Below are 20,527 nucleotides of genomic sequence, written 5' to 3'. Positions count from 1 at the left end.
ATGCATCACGACGCTTTTAAAAGTTGCGGCTTCCAGGAGCCACCCAGTTGGAATTTCTTTTTAATGGTCGGCCCAATCGTCTGCATTTAATAATTTTATAATATTTATCAACGCTTTTGTTGTTAGAGGCGCATTTCTTTTTATTTAATTGCTAGAACCACTTATCATTCGTTTTATTTGATTTACACAATGAACGATTTTAACTATGACCATTTTTAGAAACTTTCAAGTTCAGATAAAAAAACAAAAAAAAACCAAATTACAGTTTTTTGGGGTTTTTTTTCATTTTTAGCCCGTACCAGAAATTATTTACATTTGATAGCCAAAAACGCATATAAATTTATAATAATTTTGTATATAACATATTGGATGTATATATAAAAAAAATATATATATTTTTTCGGCTATTATTTTGAGATACAATGTCATTTCCCTTTTTTTTCCATCCAAATTACAGCTCATTATGTTAAAAGTTAATGGGCCTTTCGTAAATTGAAATAAATCAGCCAATGAGGAAGTCCTTCGAGAGAATATAAATACGGGGGAGGACCAAAATAACAGGTTTAGGTCATCATCTAAATAGTCTTCTGTAAAGTTAGCGTCTCTTCCGCTTCCCCGTTTTTCTATGGCTTCCTCCACCCTTAACCGTTGGCTGAGGCCCGAGGTCTGTTTTTTTCTCCTTACAAATATTTGATTTTTCTTTTTCACTTGCCCTGAAAATTGGCGATTTTGTTTATGGATCAATTTGGGGACTTAGATCTGAATTACTGAAGATGCTATTTTTATGGTGGTACAGGTGTATCCACTTTTTGCAGCCGTAGGCGTTGCTGTAGGAATCTGTGGAATGCAATTGGTTCGTAATATCTGCGGCAACCCTGAAGTCAGGTATGGCTTCTAGCATCTTTTCACATTTGTTTATGCCTTGTCTAATTTGTGGTATATATGATTAATCCAACCTCAATTGGATACATGTACTTTTTTAAAAAAATAAATAAATAAATAAAGAGTATGATTGATAAATTTTCAGTTTAGATCCAGTGTTTGCTAGACTCTTTTTGATCTGTTCAAAGATTTCTATGTCAGTGTTGGAGTTATTTAGTAGTATTGGAATAAATTAGGTCCGCCTGGTTAGATCACACATGAATATAGAGAGTTCGTATGACCCGGCATCCAAATAGCTTAGAGTTCAGACTTAGTTGAGTGATCAATTTGGGGATTCGGGATTTGATTTACTGGGTTCAAGATTTATTATTTGTATTTATTTAGTGGCTTCTTAAACAAACTCTAATACAGTGCCCGAGCCAAAGTTATTGGTTTTTAAATTAACCCATAAGGGGTTGTTTGGTTGGGAAACAAGTTATCCCAGGATTAATAATCCCGGGATTAGTTATTCTGGGATTATTATCCCACTCTCCCGTAGGGATAAAAATAGCAAGTTATCCCGGGATTAGTTATACCGCGATTTTATTCCAACTAAACGTAGGATAAACTCTTCTCAAGTTTAATCCCGGGATTAATTCCTTATCCCTTGTACCAAAATAGCCCAACGTGATACACTAGATCCGCCCCGATGTAGATTACCTGAGTAGTGAGGATCTGGAGGCAAATGAAACGTTCTTAGCTTTAGTGTCTTGGACAATTTTCGACTATACTATAATAAGGAAAGGCTCTTGAATGTAACTAGTATGACTTGTAGAGCATCAATTGAGGTTACAAATCTCTCTTTTGTAAGACCTTGAAAAGGAAGTAGGAAAACCTGGTAAAATTGGTCTTCTCAATGGATATTGCCTTTTTGGTTCGATTTTTTTGTTTGTTGGTAGTAGAAATTAAATCTGTTGATCAACTGGTATAATCTCAACTACGCTATGAAAAGTACCCAACTTTAAGTTGTGTTGTACTTGATTGCATCTTTCTACCCGTGGCACGGTGGCAGAGTCTGGAATACAGTGAATGAGACAATAAAAAGTATGAATGTCACACCTGAGATTAGAACGTAGCGTAAATTAATTTTTGAGCCACTTTTTGGAAGCTTCTCTTGTGTCAAGGCTTAGGCGATTCCCAATTTATCTATTTTTTAGAATATTTTTACCCTATTTGCACAGTACTGTTTTTCGATATAGAGGATTCAATTAGGGGATTCAATTAGGGATGACAATTGGGGCAGGGCGGGGTAGGGCAACCATTGACCCACTAAGATTTTGACCTGACCTGACCTGCCCCGTTTAGCCTTGTTCCAAATTTTGCCCTGCCCTGCCCTATTAAGTCCTGCCCCGCCCTGCCCCGTTTAGATTCATTTTTTTTTCCCATTTCCCAGTAAATACTTTGTCTTACCCATATATTTATATAAATACCATATTTTACATCCACTTTGGCAAATAAAAAAAAAAGAATATCATCTTCGAAGATTTACGTGCTATTTGATTTTAAACCATCATCTTCGAAGATTAACTATGAGAAGATACATAATTCTTAACAGGTATTGAAGTACTGAAATTTTACGTGTATTCATATATGGATGTTTGTCTTTATAAATATTGACAATTAAGAAGGGACTTCGGCATTCTTTTTAAAATATTATCACGAATTATAAATTGCGAACAATTAAAGTTGGCATTTAGTAAATGTCACGGTTGAAAATCATACAACACATGGCTTCTCTCACTCTCAAGATAACGCATATTATTATGTATACTTTGGATTGTCTATTTCTTTAATTGTAGCTTTCATGACACATTCATCAATACGTAGAAAATTCTACTATCCTTTAAAGGTATTATCCCAAATTTGTGTCTGTGACATCCTCTAGCTACTTCAATATCAATTTATGAAAGAAAAGAAGACATGGACAATAAAGTAAGCAAGGGGCTGACCTACAACCTGCCCTGCCCCATTAAAATTTTTCAAAAATGTAGTTTTGCCCTGCCCTGCCCTGCCCTACCCCATTTACATATTTCCCTGCCCTGCCCCGTTTACTGTTTGCCCTGCCCCGCCCCGCCCCAATTGCCATCCCTATTCAATTGAACCCTCTACCGACATGTAGCTCTGTTACTACAAACCCCCCAACAAAAAAGAAAGTTAACAGTGAAAAAAAGCATTAATTTTTCATTTAACAGTCGGTACATAGTTTAACTGATATCTTCGTGTTTGCAAAAAATTCAGGGTGACAAAGGAAAACCGGGCAGCAGGGGTGCTGGACAATTTTTCAGAAGGGGAGAAATATGCTGAGCATGCTCTTAGGAAGTTTGTTCGAAACAAGTCTCCAGAGATTATGCCAAATATCAACGGCTTCTTTAGCGATCCAAAGTGAAGTTTGACATGGATTAACATCATTATTCTTTGTCTTTTCCATTGAAAAAGATAGACTTGAAATGCATTTTTATAGCCTGTTTTGGGCCTAAAAATATTGAAAGAAAAATAAATGTAATTTCATATACAAGTTCCTCCCTTTTAACAGGGTACATCTTTACATATACTATTTATCGGTTGTTTTTATATTTCTGGAAAATTGTTGATTTCCTATCATGAATGAATAGCATTATTTTGGATTTTGCTCTGTAGACATGCTGCTGTTGATCAAAGTGCTACCAGTTACCGCATCAAGAGTTCAAATGAAGCACTTGGGATAAATTTAAAATGACCACAAGTCTATATATTGAATGAATAAACGTAATGTGTGCTTGAAAATAAGTATATCTAGAAATATGATCAAGATCACGAACCTTCAACTCGTCCCCACTTAACTAGGGTAACCAGGGCTTGAGAGTCCGTCAAACTCACTTAAGGTTGCAAATAATGTAACTTGAAAGGTATACCCATTCTGCAAAATGTGCATGTATGAGAAGCTCGTTTAAGCTCAAGAATGACTCTTGGCAAATCCGTCTTAACTTGAATCTCCATATCAAATACAAGTTGGCCAACATAGTGCATATTGTCAGAAGAAACAGTTTTTCTGGCTTCCACTTTTGGAATGAAATGCAAAAAATTTCAATTGCTGATGTACATTCCTTCCAAAGTGAGATGACAAGCAAAGATTTAAGATATCTGCATACTATTTACAACACAGTCGACTTGGCTCAATGAAATTTAAATAGAAGTATCAACTTCAGTTTGGAAAGCTTCAAGAGGTTTGAATAGGAGTGAGGGAACTTGAACACATACATCATCAATGGTAGCAGGTATTTGTCTTTTACAACCTAGTAAGCTCGAGCCCTTGCAAGTGGAAACTCATCCAGATAAAACTGGGAACTACAATAGTACCGCACAGAACTAGCATCAGGGTGTGGATATCACAAACTGATAATAGCCGCATACTCGACTGATAGATGTATCGAGGAGATATTCAACCAATAACCACTAATCTCTCAAGAAAAACTGAGAGTAACAGCATCAGATATATTCCTGCTGAATGTGTTCGATGCCACCTGAAATAAAAGAGATCCAAGATTGCATTAATTTAGATGTTGTTTGTGCAGCTCATTGGCAGCTTCAACCTGCCACGACTCCCATGCCTCAACATAATGAGCAAAAAGCTCACTTGCAGCTGTAAAATTTGGCAAATGGAAACATTTCAACCTCTTCATTAAGGCAATAACTACATGGGATATAAACACAGGTTCACATAAACAAAAAATCACATTTTACTCTAGTAGGAGCTAAATTGGGTGCTAGAAATTGGATAAAATAAATTTGAGAAATGTAGTCTTTCATAAGTAGTTTTAAAAATGGCAGAAGCAGTTGACACCTAGAAATCTTTTCAAGAGCATGCTATAGACTGTCGGGCGTACAAAATTATCATGCTAATTAAATAATTGGTAAGTATACAATATAAGACAAGAAAAAGAGCATCAAGCAAATTGGAGATTAATCTTCAGAAAAGCAAAAGCCTTAGTGATAAAAGGTAGCATTTTCTTGTTTCTTCTCTTTGTTTGTGGCATTTCTTATACGTTCCCCAACATTATGAAGTCTACTTACTAAAAATCTTTAATGATTAGCTGCTAGTTCTAAATATCTCGTGGATTAAGATGTTAAAGACAGGGTTTTTTTTTCAGAAAAGAGGCCAAAAACAGTAAAAGTGGCATGCCTAAGTGTATGAATAATTTTTTCCGTTCTCTTTTTTTTTCTCCTTTCGTTCAAGAGGAGAAGTAGGGGAGAGGGGAGCAGAAACAGGATCAAACCCAAGACCCTGCCTTGATATGGACTGAGTTAACTTCTGGGCCAACATATATGAGAATATAGACCAAAATAGGTGTCACCCCTCCTCCCCTACTCACTTGGAATGGGTAGAATAATAGGTGCTTTAACTTTTCCAAATGAGATTTTAGAAAGTACCCTTATTCTGATACTGAGGGCGATATGTAGAAGCCAGGTCCTCCCAATTCTGAGTCTGTTTCAAATTTTCTTTTCCAGAAACTCCTGCTTTGGGCAGACTTGCTGGACCAAAAGGACCAAATACAAACTCCATTGTACCATGTCCATTAAGCCGCTCTGTTGACATCTCCTGATTTTTATCTTTCAATTCATCATCTTTTGCAACTTTCAACCTCTTTACCTGCCCATTTGACACTAGATCAGATGAAGAATCAGCCCTGCATCTTTTTGAAGTTGTATTTGTGATCTCTGCCCCAAATGTTCTCCTCTTTGAATCATCTGATTTAGAAGCTGCAGGGGACCCAGTCCTAGGATTTTCTTTCCAGGCTATCCACTTAAATGCTGGTTTTCCATTATCTGGACTACGTATCTACATATGAATTGCAAAGATCAATATCAAAAGAAATAATTCTCTACTTCACTATTTTGAGAATATTCAGTTACTGATCAGTCAAATTCAATAACCAACCTTCTCAATGAGATTCATGGACACAAAAACATTTGCAATGTCATACAAGCGTCTGGTCTTAGCTGCAAAATATTCATGAGAGAGTAACAACTTTTCCATCAAGTTTTTCACCATAAGTTAAAGATAGCAACATAACAAGAACATGAATTACTCTTCATAGCCATGGGATCGTGCATATCACCAAGCAAAGCTGATGCAGCCTTATCAAGAGAGATCAAGTCAACCTAAAGAAGGTAAGGCATTAGCTGACTTATAGTTGGCAACTGGTCAGAAGATCTATGTGCTCCACTTACATCAGAACAGTGGAAAAGCTTTACAAAATTTTGGGCAAGAATCATCAAAGACTTCTCCTTCCGGTTGTCTACACAATCAGACATCAAGTTAGTCTCACTAAATACCGAATGTGATATAGGATATCCAGCAGTTCTTCAGAATATTAGAATAATACCCTCAACTGGAAAAAAAATCAAGAATTGAACGCATTCAAAAATCACAACCATCACACATACAGATAAGAAACTCACCAATTTTATGTGATCCAGAAGTCTTGTCTTGCCCTTTTTCCTTGAGATCTGAATGATTACAAGCTATTACCTAGTAGAAGAAGTCCGCGGTGTTATATCATGATAAGAAGACGATGCAATCACTGAGAAAATAAATAACTAATTGAGTGAACTAATTGGAGAGTATCTATAACTGAGCTATTACTCAACCCTATTACTGCTAACAGTCCCACTCAAATCACCCTATATAGATGCCTTGGTGTGGGGAAGGGTGAAAGAAGAATGGTGTACATACATTTGCAACACTGTGGCTAGTGGAGGAGACAGCGGACTGATCTTTTAGTCCTTCTTTCTACAAAATAAGCAAAAAATATCAAATTCCCGGGAAACGTCCATATGAGACAAGGAAAATGGATACCAACTACATTACACACATCTACTTATCAGAAAGAAAACTACCTTAAGCAAATCTACAGCTTTAGGAATTGCACTAAACCCATTCCATTTATACTGATTCTTAGCTTTTCGTGACAAAACCTGAAATAAACTGCCTTAGTCATTCAATCATATAGATTTATGAGAGGAAGACGAAAAGATAAAGAATTACCCCAACACTTTCCAAAATATTGACAATATCATAAATGCGACGCCTCTCGACACCTACAACCACAAAAAGATTCTGTTTGAACACATGCAAGAAGAAATCTGCATATCTGTTTTGACACAGTTGGAAAGATAATGTGAGGATTGAAAGCTGAGAGACAGGGCAAAGACCTAATTGATCGGCAGCATTGTCCAATCCAATGGAGTCCACTCCTTCCCGATCACACAGCTTCAAGAAACTGAATAGTACAAAACTTATCCGGTCAAGAAAGTAGTGATAGAAATGATATCGTTGTTTTTATATTGATAAAATCCAGATTTTTGGCTTAAGTTTTTCTATGTTTTATAAGGCATTTCATTGGTTTCTTCCATACATCTCTATCTAATTTTGCGGGAGGAAGGAAACAAAATAGTTTTGGCAAAAAAAAAAATACTATTATTATACCAGATAATCTCTCAACTTCAACAATTGATATTGAAAAGATTCCAATGAGCTGAGCCATGATTTTTGGAAAAATGGTAGCCCATTAAGTCTAGATTCCAGCGCTATAAACCAATTCAAATTTTGATATTCTACAAAGAGACATGGCCAATTTACTAGATTTGCAAAATAGTGGCTCAGAGCTGCAGTGCTAGAAAACCATTGTTGTGTCCCTCCAACATATTAAGGCTGCAAGAAGTCCTACAGGAAACATCTTTCTTGCATTCTATTAAATTTGACATGAAAGTTCCAATAGAAAGTGACTTCAAGGAGGTCATAGACCATATTTAGAGCTTCAAGTTGAAGAGAAACCCTTTAGGAAGCTCCCAAAGAGGATAAGACGAAAGAAGAAATGATCAAGTCTTCATTCTAAATCCATGTGTTTTTCTTCCCATTAATTTACTTTCATTATCATGATAATATCTAGTAAACTTCTCTTGGTTTTGTTTAATTCTTTATGGAGTAGATTTTTTGAGTTAGGAGTGTATGAAACTAATGTTGATGTAATTAATTCGAATTCAATTTTCTTCCATGGTGATTCTATTTATTAAATTTTCCAAGTTTTACATCAGTCATTATGAAGCATCATTATGCCAAATATGTTTAGTTTGGATTGACTGAAGAAATACTTTAGATTGATTAGGTAGTTTTATATTCGAGAATAATTATACACTCAACTGATTTAGGCAATTAACCAAAGAGAAACAACTGTAATTAGTCGTGCACACGTTTGCATTACTTCATCAAAAGAGTAGATGGAACGGCCTAAGACACCTGGATCTCATCGCCTTCCAATTAGACATAATTAGTGCTTTAAACATAAGAGAGCCACCATAGTATGAATAATTGGGATAGCCAATCTATAGGAAAGAGAATTAGATATTTTAGGAATCACATGTCCCATGGAAGCCATTCCAAAACCTTATTGTATCTTTAATAAAGCTAATCTTAAGCCTTTGTCGAAGGAGACAATTGGGGTTAGTGATGTTAAGATGAACAAATTTAACTGAGAAGGGCAGTTAGCCAAAGGGTGTGGCCTAGTGATCAATGAAGTGGGTTTAGAACCATGAGCTCTCACATTCGACTACAACGCATGCAAAAATACTAGGTGATCTCTTCAGTGGAATTAGTCGAGGTGCGCGTGAGCTAGTCCGGACACCACGTTTTTTATAACATAAAACAGAGAAGGTGTTGAATCTCAGGTGAAAATCATATTTGTTCAAACTCTAAATTAGATGGGCATCCGATGATTCTATCTCCTAACATAAGTTCTCACTGAGTTTCTTCTCGAATGTACACGTGTCTGCTTAGGGAGTTCTCTTTGGTTTCCATATTGAGATTATTCTGCTCCTCGTCCATAATACAATATCTCAAAATTAACAAAATAGTCCAATCATTTAAGTTAAAACCCTAATAATAATCCTCGCGGGGATCAACATTCTCTCATCAATTTATCACTTACACGACTACTATACTTGCAATGTATTTTACATAATCGTCTCATTCTAAGATCGCGTTGTAGTGTAGATACACTTACCTAAGCATCTCACGCATACAACAAAAATAGAAAAGGAAAGAAGAGAGATTACTTGGAGCAAAGAAGACCGAGGGATTTTTCCTTGCGGCTGTAAATGTTAGGGTTTTTCCATTGGGCTTCTTCCGGATTGACTGATGATGACATTTCTAGGTTTCCCTGTTTTCAAAAAAGTTGAGCATCAATTGAAATGAGAGGGCTAATGAATAGTTCCGAGATAAACCGCTAAAGCTTGAAGGAAGAGGGAAATGATTTCGCGGGCATTAGGAATTACAATTAATAGTTTTCCTTAATTATTTTACTCTAATCTCAGGATATAATATAATTATCTTATTTCACTTCAAACACAAGGGTAGCCCAGCATGTGACTCAACCGATTAAGGACTATTTATATGTAAATATCTTTAAAATGTGAGATTTATAATCTTTAAAATAAAATATTATTAATTATTATACGAATAAATACAACGTGATAGTATAAGAATTTTTTACATTGACCATACATATAATTTAAACTCTCTCATTATTATCTAACAATGTCAAATGAATGGATTAAAACGCGTCTGAGTCAACAAGCCTTTGTTTATCTCAAGATAGATCGAGCAACATGTCATAAGCCATAAAGCCAAGCTCACCAAACTACAATCTGGAAAAGTTTAAATATGTCAAATCAATAAATAGATCCAACCAGTCAAAATTTTACGTGGATTTAATGGAATTAAGATAGGTTAAGTGTTTGACTTGCTGATTTATTTGAATTAAGATAGGGATTCCTTTGGTACCTAGACTAAATTATCCGGGATTATTTAATTTATCTCACATGAGAGTTGGGATAAAATAATCCCAAAAGTTTGATGGGATAAGGTGGTATATTTAGGATTACTTCTGAGATTTAATTTATACGGTTTAAATTTATTTTGGGATAAATTTATACCACCAACCAAATACACTATACTTTTAATCCTATATTTTATCCTATTTTATCCCACCTTATCCAGCGTACCAAATGACCCCTAGACCAAGTCTGGCTATTTGAGAGCATTACAATTTTATAGGTCAAAATGGACACCCTTAAACAGAATGCACAGATTGATGGCAGGAAAAATATTGCTGTAATATTATTAGATTAAAATATGAAGTGTACAGGAAAAAACTGTACCAAAGATGCTTTTGCGCTCCTTCCCCCCTTTCTAAACTTAGATCTTTTCAGTGTTACCTATAAAATTTTCGTTAGTTAATTCTAACGGTACTCCCAATATAATCCAATGCAGACAAACCCAAGTATATCATGTTGTGTTACTACTAGTAAAGAAAGATGAAAGTACGAGTCTTTTCTCTCGAGTTTTCATATTTTTTATAATTTAAATTGGGGAGAAGGGAAAGTGGCAATTTCACGGTAACAAGGGGCATTAGGAACAAAAATAACTTGAGGAATGTATTCAAAATGAAACATGATAAGGGCAATACAGTACAGGCCAGACAAGAAAAATGTATATGAGCTTATACAATTTCAACTCCTGGCTTAAGTGAAACTGATCGTCACGCATACTGAATAAAAGAGAAGAATCAAATCAAAGTAAATAAAGAGTCCTCAATTAAAATGCTATCTCGCTCAGCTAGGAAAAAGGTCTAAATGGTAGAAAGAAAACACAAACTTAAATTCTATTACTTCCAAGTTCCATTTCTATTGGTCAACAGTGGAGGCCTGTTGCCACTCCCCATCAACAGCTTCTTTCCACAATGTGACATTGTTATCCCCAGCGGCAACTGCTAACAAGTTTCCAGTTAGAGACCATGAGACCCTCCAAACAGGAGTCTTGAAGTCTTTAAGAACCTTGCCCTCCCACTGATCTCCCTCCTTTGCCACAGTCCATATGACAACCGTACCATCCTCTGAAGCACTAGCAATTGTTGACTTCGGTAGTCCCAAGTTTGGTGCCCAGGCTACATCCCTCACCCAGTTAGTGTGCATCTGAAGTGCAGGGAAGCAATCCATCTTCCAAATGCCATTATATAACTTCCAAACCTTCACGGTGTTATCACATCCACCAGATGCCAGCTTTTGAACAGGTTCAAGCACACCTGAACCAACTAAAGCGCCAGGAGCCATTGATGGCGCCCATGAAACTGATGTTACCCCAACCGGATGAGCTTGGTCAATTCTCGTAGTGTCCCAACCACCATCTGACCTAGCAGTGTGCACTGAGATATTACCATCTGAAGAACCACAAGCCAAGCAAAGCCCAAGTTCATGAGGAGCCCATGAAATGGAGTTAACCGATGATTTGTGGTCACTAAAAACATGAGCTTGTGTCCACTCATTCTGATTGCCTTCCTTCCAGATTATTACCTTACCATCGTAGGAGCAGGAAGCAAGGATGGAGCCAAATTTGGGATGAGCCCAGGCAGCCTGCCAAACAGGACCAGTATGACCACTCAAAGTAGCAAGATGTTGTGAAGCAGCATTGTTGCTCACACCAGTTATTTTTATGGTGGTATCAGAAGATGCTGTAGCCACACGTTTTCCATAATAGTCCATAGTAACATCATGAACTATGTCATTGTGACCAGTTTCAATCTTCTGTGCTGGCATTTTCCCTTGCCGCTACTGATATCTCAAAGCTCCTGCATTATCCAATTTTAGTATATATGTCAGTTAGAAAGATAAAATTTTAATGAGAGTTCTCTTCCCCCACCCTTATATGGCTACAAAAATAAGAGATTCTTCAACCAAAGTCAGTTACAAAGCCTAAAAACAGAAATGCAACTCAAACAACTATACAAACTAAAATATACATCTTAAATAAAACATTCAGGTGAGTTAATATTTGCAAATCCAATTTTTAGATAGAAAATAAGAGCTTTCTTATTCATTTCAGTATACCAGAGAAGAAGATAAAGGAGAAGCCTTCATTCGTCACAAACACAGGCAGCATGAAGAAAAGACAAATGGTTTATCGCGGAACATGTTATACTTTGAATAAGATAGGGTAGGGGTTGTGGGAAGATTACATAGGTGAAAAGTCACTAAAAGGCAATAGCTGTAAATTTGAGGAGGCAGAGAACCTAACTCAAAACAGATTAACCAGAACAGAAATCAGATTACGCATCCAATGAACTGATATGTCAATACATGATATGGATAATTATTTGGGGAAGGACTGCAGCTTAACTTATAAGACCCTTTTAAGATAGTCAAAAGAGATTGTTAAGTAGTCAACACATACATCAAGGCAAAAAAGTACACAGCAAAGCACTTTAAAAACTAAAACCAACTACTTAGAGTAGTAAATAGTCTACGGGTCCGAAAGGTCAAATCCAAATCCTCTCCTCTAACTCATTATATCTCACGCTGTTCTCACCAATAATTAGTTAAACTGCCCTGATCAGGGTTCCTAATTTCAATGATAAATATTTTCTTTTTGATAAGAGGTTTCAATGATAAATATTACAGTTGGCTTCTGCATTCTTTTGAACATAATACTCATAATAGATGAAAAAACTAAAATGACCATTGATCCAATCAAAGTTAATGTTACCGTGAAAAATCAGCTAAATTCATCAGGATTCTCCTGAATAACAAAATAACTATGTATTCCACATAAGTCCTTTCCCTAAACCGACTACTGTTCAGAAAAGATAAACATGCCATTTTTTCTAGAGATGACTTCCAACCAAAGTTTATATACACATGAATTGTGAAAAAAAAGTATGTTCATAGATATAATTAACAGCACACAGAAAAATTCCTTACTAGCACATAACCTACTTCAGACCTACCTACGCGTTCATCAACTGATTTGAACCTCTAACAGTAAAGAAATAGAAAACTAAGAACACACAATTTTTGAACTGTTCTGCTGGATCTATTGGGGAGTATTTTCCATAGCTTCCCAAGCTATGCTAGAAGAAGAAAAAGGTACTTTTGTCTGAGGACAATACAATGGCATAAGAGAATGATCCTAGGGCAACATTTAAAGACAATTTTTTTGCAGCAGATGCCGACGTCCCTTAAATTCTAGGCTTACATGAGCATCTCGTCTTGCCAGTACTAACTAGACCGGTACTCTGACAGGTAACGATATAGACAGATAGATATATATATTTATAATGATTCCATCTCAAAAAACATATATATTTATAAAGAACATTCAAAGAGAAGCACTTAATCAATTAACACCAAGATACAATAATTGCTCAGGGAGAGGCAAACAAACGGCTCCCGAGAACAAATTAGGGGCTTCCGAATTCGCGGATCACCGAATTCCAGAATACACATACACACATAAGATCAGAAGAGGTAAAAAACGATATATTTGGGTAAAAGTACGTCAATTGAGAATATCAAAACAAATCGAAAAATACATGCCTAACTAGATCTGGAATTTCCGCGTGGATCTTAAACAGGGTCGACCCAAAACAAATAAAGCGAATGCGAAAAATTAGAACAGCACAGAGATATAGCGAAAGAATAATCATATACAGATCTCAATGCAACCAGATGAAATTGTGGGGTGAAGGGAAATGCTTTACCTGTAGTCAAGCGCGATAGAGAGGAGAACTGCTATTTCGCCTCAAAGCTGGAGAGAGATGATATTTAAGTGGTTTCTACTTCTAAAATGCTCTTACATCAAATCAACTCCCATGGGTTTTATTTATTTTTACTTTTTTCCTTTTTCCAAAATAATTTTTAATGTTTGTTCATACAATTTTCAATTTTTAATTGAAGATTCATTTTGTAAATTTTAAAAAATTTGAAAATCTCTAAAAAAATTATTTTTCAAAATTTTCACTCAAATCACTCACAAAACTTCAAAAAACAACCCAAACTAATAGCCCATTCTAATATAATTTTTTTTCCTTTTTTTCAAAAAAAGTTTACTTTTTTTCAAAATACGTTTGTGCATAAAATTTTCAATTTTCACTTGAAGATGCATTTTGGAAATTTTTAAAAATTTGAAAAACTCCAAAAAAACTATTTTTGAAAATTTTCACTCAAATCAATGACAAAACTTCAAAAATAACTCGAACTGAAATTTATGTCCAAACACAACTCTAAATTTCAAATACCATTTTCAATTGAAAAAAAATTTCACCATTTTTTGGAATTTTACAATTCTTATGTCCAAATGCTTACTAAATTTATGTCCAAACGCAACTCTAAAAATTACAAATACCATTTTCGTTTGAAAAAATTTTTCGCTATTTTTGGAATTTTACAATTCTTATGTCCAAACGCAGTGTAAAAATCTGCATAAAATAGTTGTAGGATATTTTGTTGGAGAGATTAGAAAATGTAATTTTTATATGACTGATGCATTCGTATACGAAAAATAATTCCATATAACTATGAGTTGTTGAGTTAAAATATTAACTAAATTCACATTAAAAGTTAGCAACATGGATGTAGTATTAATTTGTGCATAATAAAATAAGATTAAATAAATACATTAATTCGCAATATGGAGATAAAAGTACGTGCAGAAAAAATACCTTCAAAGTAGGCAATTCTCATATAACATTTGTAATAAATTTATACTGCATAACAATTCCTATGTGTTATGAAATATTATCTTGTAGTGGATGTCTATAACTCCTAAAGAAGTTACTCCCACTACTCTTCTCCATTAAGTAGATAACTCCCGCTACTTCTCACCATTATAGTTGTAACTCTCACACCTCCATAACCTCCCCATGATCTTTCTCCATGATCTCAATAATTAATACCATGTTTATGATATCCCTTTGTATACCTCAATGTCATCCTAAAAATAGAGGGTTTGGACATCACATTGTACACAATTGAATACATGGAAGAAATAAGAATCTCTCCTCTCTTGCTCCCTACATTCTTGTATATTTTTTTGTTTTATATTATTACTTTGAGCTAAATTTTGTAACACGTTATCAGCACGAGTCTCTAATCAATTAAGTTATAAAGGTCTAAAAATTTGTTCTACATAAGAAAGGGTTGCAATCGAAAGCCAATCATCATATTCTGATAAGCACATGAAAGAAAAGGGAAGCTGAGATGTGCAACTCATCTTCCTTCTAGTGTACAGATACGTTCTTCGCCATTTCTAAACTTTTCATCTTTGCATTAAATTATGTGTAATATGTGTACTTGTTGATGCATGAATCTGTACTGGTATATCATGTGAAGTTTTTTTTTCAAAGCTTATGATTAACAGGCCATTAGATGTAAATAGGAACTACCTATGACTAGTAGTGAAACTTGAGAATCTATGGTTTTTAGATGTTCTATAAATTTTACTAATCTTTATTCCTATTAATGCTAACCGATGGGAGTGCTTACATGAGATATGCATATACTTCACTATAATTATTTCGCATCTATGCAAATTCTTCTATGACATGTTTTATATGTGGGGCCTTGCAATAATTGTTTTTAGACCGTAATTTTGGTTTAAGTTTCTCTAGTTGGAATATGGTGTCTTGCTTTCTTTTACATGTGAAATCAAGGGAATATAAGTTTTCCTTTATTTTCGGGGTGCCTAGTGATTTGTTATTTATTCTTTTCTTATGAGCTCTCCAATTTAATATTCTGAGTTATGCAGGGAAATAGGAAAATCTGTTTTTTGAGCTTTTGGATTGAAGGATGCGGTAGAGGACCTGTGTGGTAATATAAATTAAAGTGCTTGGCCTCCTTGAGGTCTGTACAAGCCTTCCACAAAGGTTTAGTATGAATTGGTCGACTGGCAATGCCTTCCATAAGTCTTGTGACGTTTGATGTCATTAGCATTACAAAATTTTAAGAAGTTTATGACCACCGCACGTGATAATATTTTAAAGGCTCAAATGCGGTCCTAGTGAATTTTGGCCTATTATGCCGGAGATTGAGGGTAAGACGGTGGGTTCAAGTCCCATCGTACTATGTTGATGAAAAGACGTTGAATTCGAGTTCCAACGCATTATGGCCTAACATGCCTTTATATGGGTAAGAAATTGAGTTTGAGTCCCAATGCACCATAGTGATAATATAATAATGACTACAGAAAAATAATATACTTTCCATGAAAAAGCATGAAGTTTGTCCCACTTGATTTGCTCCATTCTTGAAGTGAATGTGATAGCGGTGCATAATAAATCTAAATGAAGACAAGTGGTTGACTAATGAACGTGGGCGTGCCAAAGACCATAACAATAATAGTTATCTATATGGTAATTATAAAGAGGAGAACAATAAGGGTTCTCAAAATAATCCTTCAAAGGTGAAGGAATTGTGTATCAATATGGTCTGTAAATATGAGGCACGCTCAGGCGATTATAGTCCATTTTTTATAAAGAATGCGACTTGTAATAAGCATTGTAAATGCAGACTCATTCCTGAAGTGAATGTGAAAATATATATGTGATACAAATTATGCACAAGAATATATTTATGCATGGTTGAATAATTCCTACAATTCACCTCTACGGGAGGTTTGAGAGAAAGAAATATCATGAACATTACTATGTGGTTACACGAATATGTCATTGGTCGTGTACATGTGGTAAGCCGAAAATATTTTGTCATGCCTTATAAAACCTTATTAAAGGCAAAATTAAAGCAAGAAAAGATTTTGCTTATGATGATTTTGACCATGACAATTATTATGATAAGATAATTTTCTCTGTGGAGGAAAAATTCACCACTTGGATGGTGTTATAAAAGATCTTGTAGTGCACAATTATTGAGAGCTCCAGAAGAGCAAATTTGTTACTACCGAATAAATAAAATATTCATGGCATTGGTGGTAGTAAGTCTCAAAAGATACTTTTTGAGTTTCAAATGTATTAGCCAAAGTGGTTGGCATATTGAGACTATTAATGAAAGGAAGATCGATTATTTTCATATTACTATAACATACCGGGTAAATATGAAGGTTACCCGATTTTTCTTCTATTTGTACTACAGATGTATAAGCATGATATGAAATCACATGCCATAGTAAATTAAATATTTACTGAAATAAATATCAGTTGGCATGACCGGTTGGCCATCCCGGTTTATTGATGCAAAAATTAATTGAGAATTCACATTGGCATATATTGAAGAAATAGAAGATTCTTCAAGAATTCTCTTGTGCTGCTTATTCTCATGATATACCAGTTAAGGTTGGGACTGAATCCCTTGATTTCTGGAACGAATAGAAGGTGATATATATATGGGCCCAGTCACCTGCCATGTGGATCATTTACTATTATATGATTTTAATAGATGCATCTATTGTATGGTCACATGTGCATTTGTTATCAACTTGCACTTTGGTTTTTGCAAGGTTGTTTGCTTAAATTATTAGAGCACAGTTCCAGAATATATATTATGATAATTTATCTTAATAACTAGTTTAAATCCAAGTTGGTTTAGCAGAAATTGTATGCCTCCAATTATAGCTAAACCATTGGTTATGAGAACAAAACTCCCAAATAGAAATTTGGTATGAGGTGTATTATTTAATATACAACAGCACTTGTACGCATCTAGCCAACAAGTTATGATAAATTCTCCCTGTCACAATTGGTTCACGGTCAGGAACCAAATATTCTCATCTAGAAATATAGATGTGCTATATGATTTAATTGTGCTGCCACAATGCACAAATATGGGTTCACAAAGAAGGTTGGAAAATATGTTGGTGATCCCAACATTAGGGAGAGAAAATAGGCAGCTGAAAAAGTGATACGTGGAATGAATTATTATGAGTACATCTAGATCCTCGTACAAGAAAATGTGAACTTGAAGTTCAAGTGGTAATTCAGTTGCAAAATATTGCTAGGGGCATCTGCTGACCCAAAGCTAAATGTCATATTTCAGCTGTTAATGCTCCAACTAAAATAAAGTCTAAGATGGACAGAGTCCATGACACGTTGGTTCCAAAGATAAAACTCCTTGAAGAAGGAGCGGAGCAAATGATCAAGATGGTCATTATAAAGAGGCAAGTGCTCTAGAAGAGCACCACGACATAACAATCTATAAGACCTTATGGAAGAGGCTCAGGTACCTGAAAATAATGATCGATAAGTTATTTCTGTATTGTGTGATGATGGAACCGATGTAAAATGATCGTCGACGATGTTGTTAATATAATGTAGCGCTTAATATTATTAATATTGACGAGGATCTTGAGCTCAAATCTGTCATGGAATTTGGACAGATAAATGATTGGCCAAATGAAAAATATGCAATGAAAATTGACTTCATCTGAAAAATATGAAGCTGGACGAATAGTCCCAACAGCTGAAAGTATAAAGGCTATATGGAGATATTAAAATATGATTAGTATTATATTGCAAAAAGGAACCCTTGATATAGATTTATTTATTCTAACAAATATTGTCAAGGTTTTGTTGGTTATACAAATGCAGGGCATAGTTCGTTGTTCAAACAATCTATTTACATATGAGGACGTGTGACTTTTCTTTGAAGAAAAGATTCCAATAATAGTGAAGGCGATGATATTTGTTTATCTCAATTAAAAGAAGGATATATCGAAGGAGACAAAATGAATCATATTTCACCAAAGTTCTATTTCAGACATGATCGTTGTTCAGCAAACTTGTTCAAGTGATAATTTGACAAACTTCTTCACAAGGCATTGTCGATCTCAATATTAGAGAAGTTATTATACAAGCTTGGAATTCGTCGTCTCTGAGAAACAAAAGTGATGTTTTCATTAGGGGGAGGCAAATACGCGTTGTGCTCTTTTTCCCTTAGCTAAGGTTTTATCCCAATGGGTTTTCCTTGCAAGGTTTTTAATGAGGCAGCAAATAATGCGTATTACAAGATATGTGTACTTTTTCCTTCACTAAGATTTTTTCCCACAGGGTTTTTTCTTAGTAAGGTTTTAACGAGGCACATTATTTATAGACATCCAAGGGGGAGTGTTATGAAATATTATCTTGTAGTGGATGTCTATAACTCCTAAAGAAGTTACTCCCACTACTCTTCTCCATTAAGTAGATAACTCCCACTACTTCTCACCATTATAGTTGTAACTCCCACACCTCCATAACCTGCGCATGATCTTTCTCCATGATCTCAATAATTAATACCATGTTTATGATATCCCTTTGTATACCTCAATGTCATCCTAGAAATAGAGGGTTTGGACATCACATTGCATACACTTGAATACATGGAAGAAATAAGAATCTCTCCTCTCTTGCTCCCTACATTCTTGTATATTTTCTTATTTTATATTATTACTTTGAGCTAAGTTTTGTAACTGTATGAGGTCAAATTTGATCGTCAGCATCCCTACGCCAGAGGGTACGCCCAGTGAGTGTACGCCGACTAACGTAGCGGGTACGACTCAGTCACGGGGACAAAAGCGACATCGTTTAGGACTCAGTGTCTTCACTAGGAGACGTGACCTGTCTTTGTAATTTTTTGATTCTTTCGAGGAAGGTCTCTTATTATATAAAGGAGACCTTCACATTGTAAAAGGGGATTCTGATCTAATACAACTCTCTCATTTTTCTGTCTTTCTCTCTCTATCTCTACCTCAAACGAAAATATCTTGTTAAGTTCATATTATCACTTTGCAATACTAGATCTACAACAATAATACCATCTTTGCATCTCTAGGTTTATTATATTTGATTACGATTTACCCTTTTCTTACTTTTGATTGTTTTCTAGCTTACAAAGTATATTTCTAACCTTTGAGCCAAACAATTTGGCGCCGTCTGTGGGGATTTCGAGAATCAAAATCATAGTATCCACCTAGAGAACAACCAACTACCATTCTCTAAACCACATAAACACAAAAGATGACTGAGAATAACCCAAGATCAAAAGCTATATTGGGTGTCACTACCAATCTCCTTGGCCCTCTCAACGAGGCCAGTGACGATGGCATCCTGAATGCAACCCCTAGTATCACATCGGGTGCGGAGATCTCACCTTCCCCATCCGAAGATCTGACGATCTTGCACGAAAAGGGAGCCTCCACATCTGCGGCTACGGAAGCACCCTCAGCGGTCAAGAAGCTACTGGAAAGATGGCTAACAAGCACTCTGAGTGGCTTGGTTGAGAGGTCACCACAAAGTAACATCAGGTGTACACCAACGGTAGATACCACTGCTGCCGCGGGCGAACCGGAAGTTGCACTAGCAAATAACGAACCCGTCGAGACACAGACCAACGATGGAACGCTAACAGCCATCCTAAAGAAGATGGAAGAAATGGAAAATGAAAACAAGGCGCTCCGCGATCAGATGAAGGAACATCAGGAGAGGGTCGACAAGATCCCCGGTGCCCCCAAGTTGCTACCAAAACGCGACGTGGGAAGGTTCGTTGAACAACCATACACTGAAGAAGCTGCCCCTCACTCCACCCCAAAAACCTTCAAGATGCCACCCTACTTGAGGGTATATGACGGAACCACTGATCCCGAGGATCATCTGATCCACTACGTCACCGCTGTGAAGGGCAACGACCTATCAAAGGAACAGGTACCGCCGGTACTGCTGAAGAAGTTTGGCGAGACGTTGACAGGAGGGGCTTTAACCTGGTACTCTCAGCTACCAGCTAAGGCAATATCAACGTTCGAGGAAATGGCGGA

The 20,527-nt window shown here is 35.8% G+C and overlaps 3 protein-coding genes across 4 annotated transcripts; 1 reads left to right on the top strand and 2 right to left on the bottom strand.

The window, feature by feature from the left end:
- The first annotated feature begins 551 nt into the window (after positions 1 to 551).
- Positions 552 to 3,557, top strand: LOC109205425. The gene is made up of 3 exons (XM_019368137.1): positions 552 to 664; positions 797 to 885; positions 3,160 to 3,557. Exons 1-3 carry the CDS (start codon positions 626 to 628, stop codon positions 3,305 to 3,307), a joined length of 276 nt encoding a protein of 91 aa, XP_019223682.1. The 5' UTR covers positions 552 to 625; the 3' UTR covers positions 3,308 to 3,557.
- Positions 3,558 to 3,874: 317 nt separating this feature from the next.
- LOC109205424 (E2F transcription factor-like E2FF) lies at positions 3,875 to 9,265 on the bottom strand. Of its 2 annotated transcripts, none has more exons than XM_019368135.1 (11): positions 9,013 to 9,265; positions 7,114 to 7,181; positions 6,947 to 6,999; positions 6,799 to 6,876; positions 6,635 to 6,691; positions 6,361 to 6,430; positions 6,130 to 6,197; positions 5,988 to 6,060; positions 5,837 to 5,898; positions 5,329 to 5,737; positions 3,875 to 4,540 (listed from the first exon to the last, which is right to left on the bottom strand). In XM_019368135.1, the coding sequence occupies exons 1-11, from the start codon at positions 9,102 to 9,104 to the stop codon at positions 4,449 to 4,451; spliced, it is 1,122 nt and encodes a 373-aa protein (XP_019223680.1). In that variant the 5' UTR covers positions 9,105 to 9,265; the 3' UTR covers positions 3,875 to 4,448. The 2 variants fall into 2 exon arrangements, with proteins under 2 accessions (XP_019223680.1, XP_019223681.1); XM_019368136.1 differs by having other exon boundaries at positions 3,875 to 4,421.
- Positions 9,266 to 10,366: 1,101 nt separating this feature from the next.
- On the bottom strand, positions 10,367 to 13,580 carry LOC109205423 (protein transport protein SEC13 homolog B). Its single transcript, XM_019368134.1, has 2 exons — positions 13,491 to 13,580; positions 10,367 to 11,582 (listed from the first exon to the last, which is right to left on the bottom strand). Exon 2 carries the CDS (start codon positions 11,548 to 11,550, stop codon positions 10,642 to 10,644), a length of 909 nt encoding a protein of 302 aa, XP_019223679.1. The 5' UTR covers positions 11,551 to 11,582; positions 13,491 to 13,580; the 3' UTR covers positions 10,367 to 10,641.
- Positions 13,581 to 20,527: the final 6,947 nt, after the last annotated feature.

The sequence above is a fragment of the Nicotiana attenuata genome, unplaced genomic scaffold (assembly GCF_001879085.1).
Source record: "Nicotiana attenuata strain UT unplaced genomic scaffold, NIATTr2, whole genome shotgun sequence".
NCBI classification, from domain to species: domain Eukaryota; kingdom Viridiplantae; phylum Streptophyta; class Magnoliopsida; order Solanales; family Solanaceae; genus Nicotiana; species Nicotiana attenuata.
This window is presented reverse-complemented; position numbering and strand designations above follow the sequence as displayed.

Coding starts and splice junctions, on each gene's coding strand:
- LOC109205424 (XM_019368135.1), bottom strand. CDS start 9,104: ATGTCATCATCAGTCAATCCGGAAGAAGCCCAATGGAAAAACCCTAAC. Junction 7,182..9,012: donor CTCGGTCTTCTTTGCTCCAA/GTAATCTCTCTT, acceptor TGTACTATTCAG/TTTCTTGAAGCTGTGTGATC. Junction 5,899..5,987: donor CGATCCCATGGCTATGAAGA/GTAATTCATGTT, acceptor AATATTTTGCAG/CTAAGACCAGACGCTTGTAT.
- LOC109205423 (XM_019368134.1), bottom strand. CDS start 11,550: ATGCCAGCACAGAAGATTGAAACTGGTCACAATGACATAGTTCATGAT.
- LOC109205425 (XM_019368137.1), top strand. CDS start 626: ATGGCTTCCTCCACCCTTAACCGTTGGCTGAGGCCCGAG. Junction 665..796: donor ACCGTTGGCTGAGGCCCGAG/GTCTGTTTTTTT, acceptor ATGGTGGTACAG/GTGTATCCACTTTTTGCAGC. Junction 886..3,159: donor TGCGGCAACCCTGAAGTCAG/GTATGGCTTCTA, acceptor CAAAAAATTCAG/GGTGACAAAGGAAAACCGGG.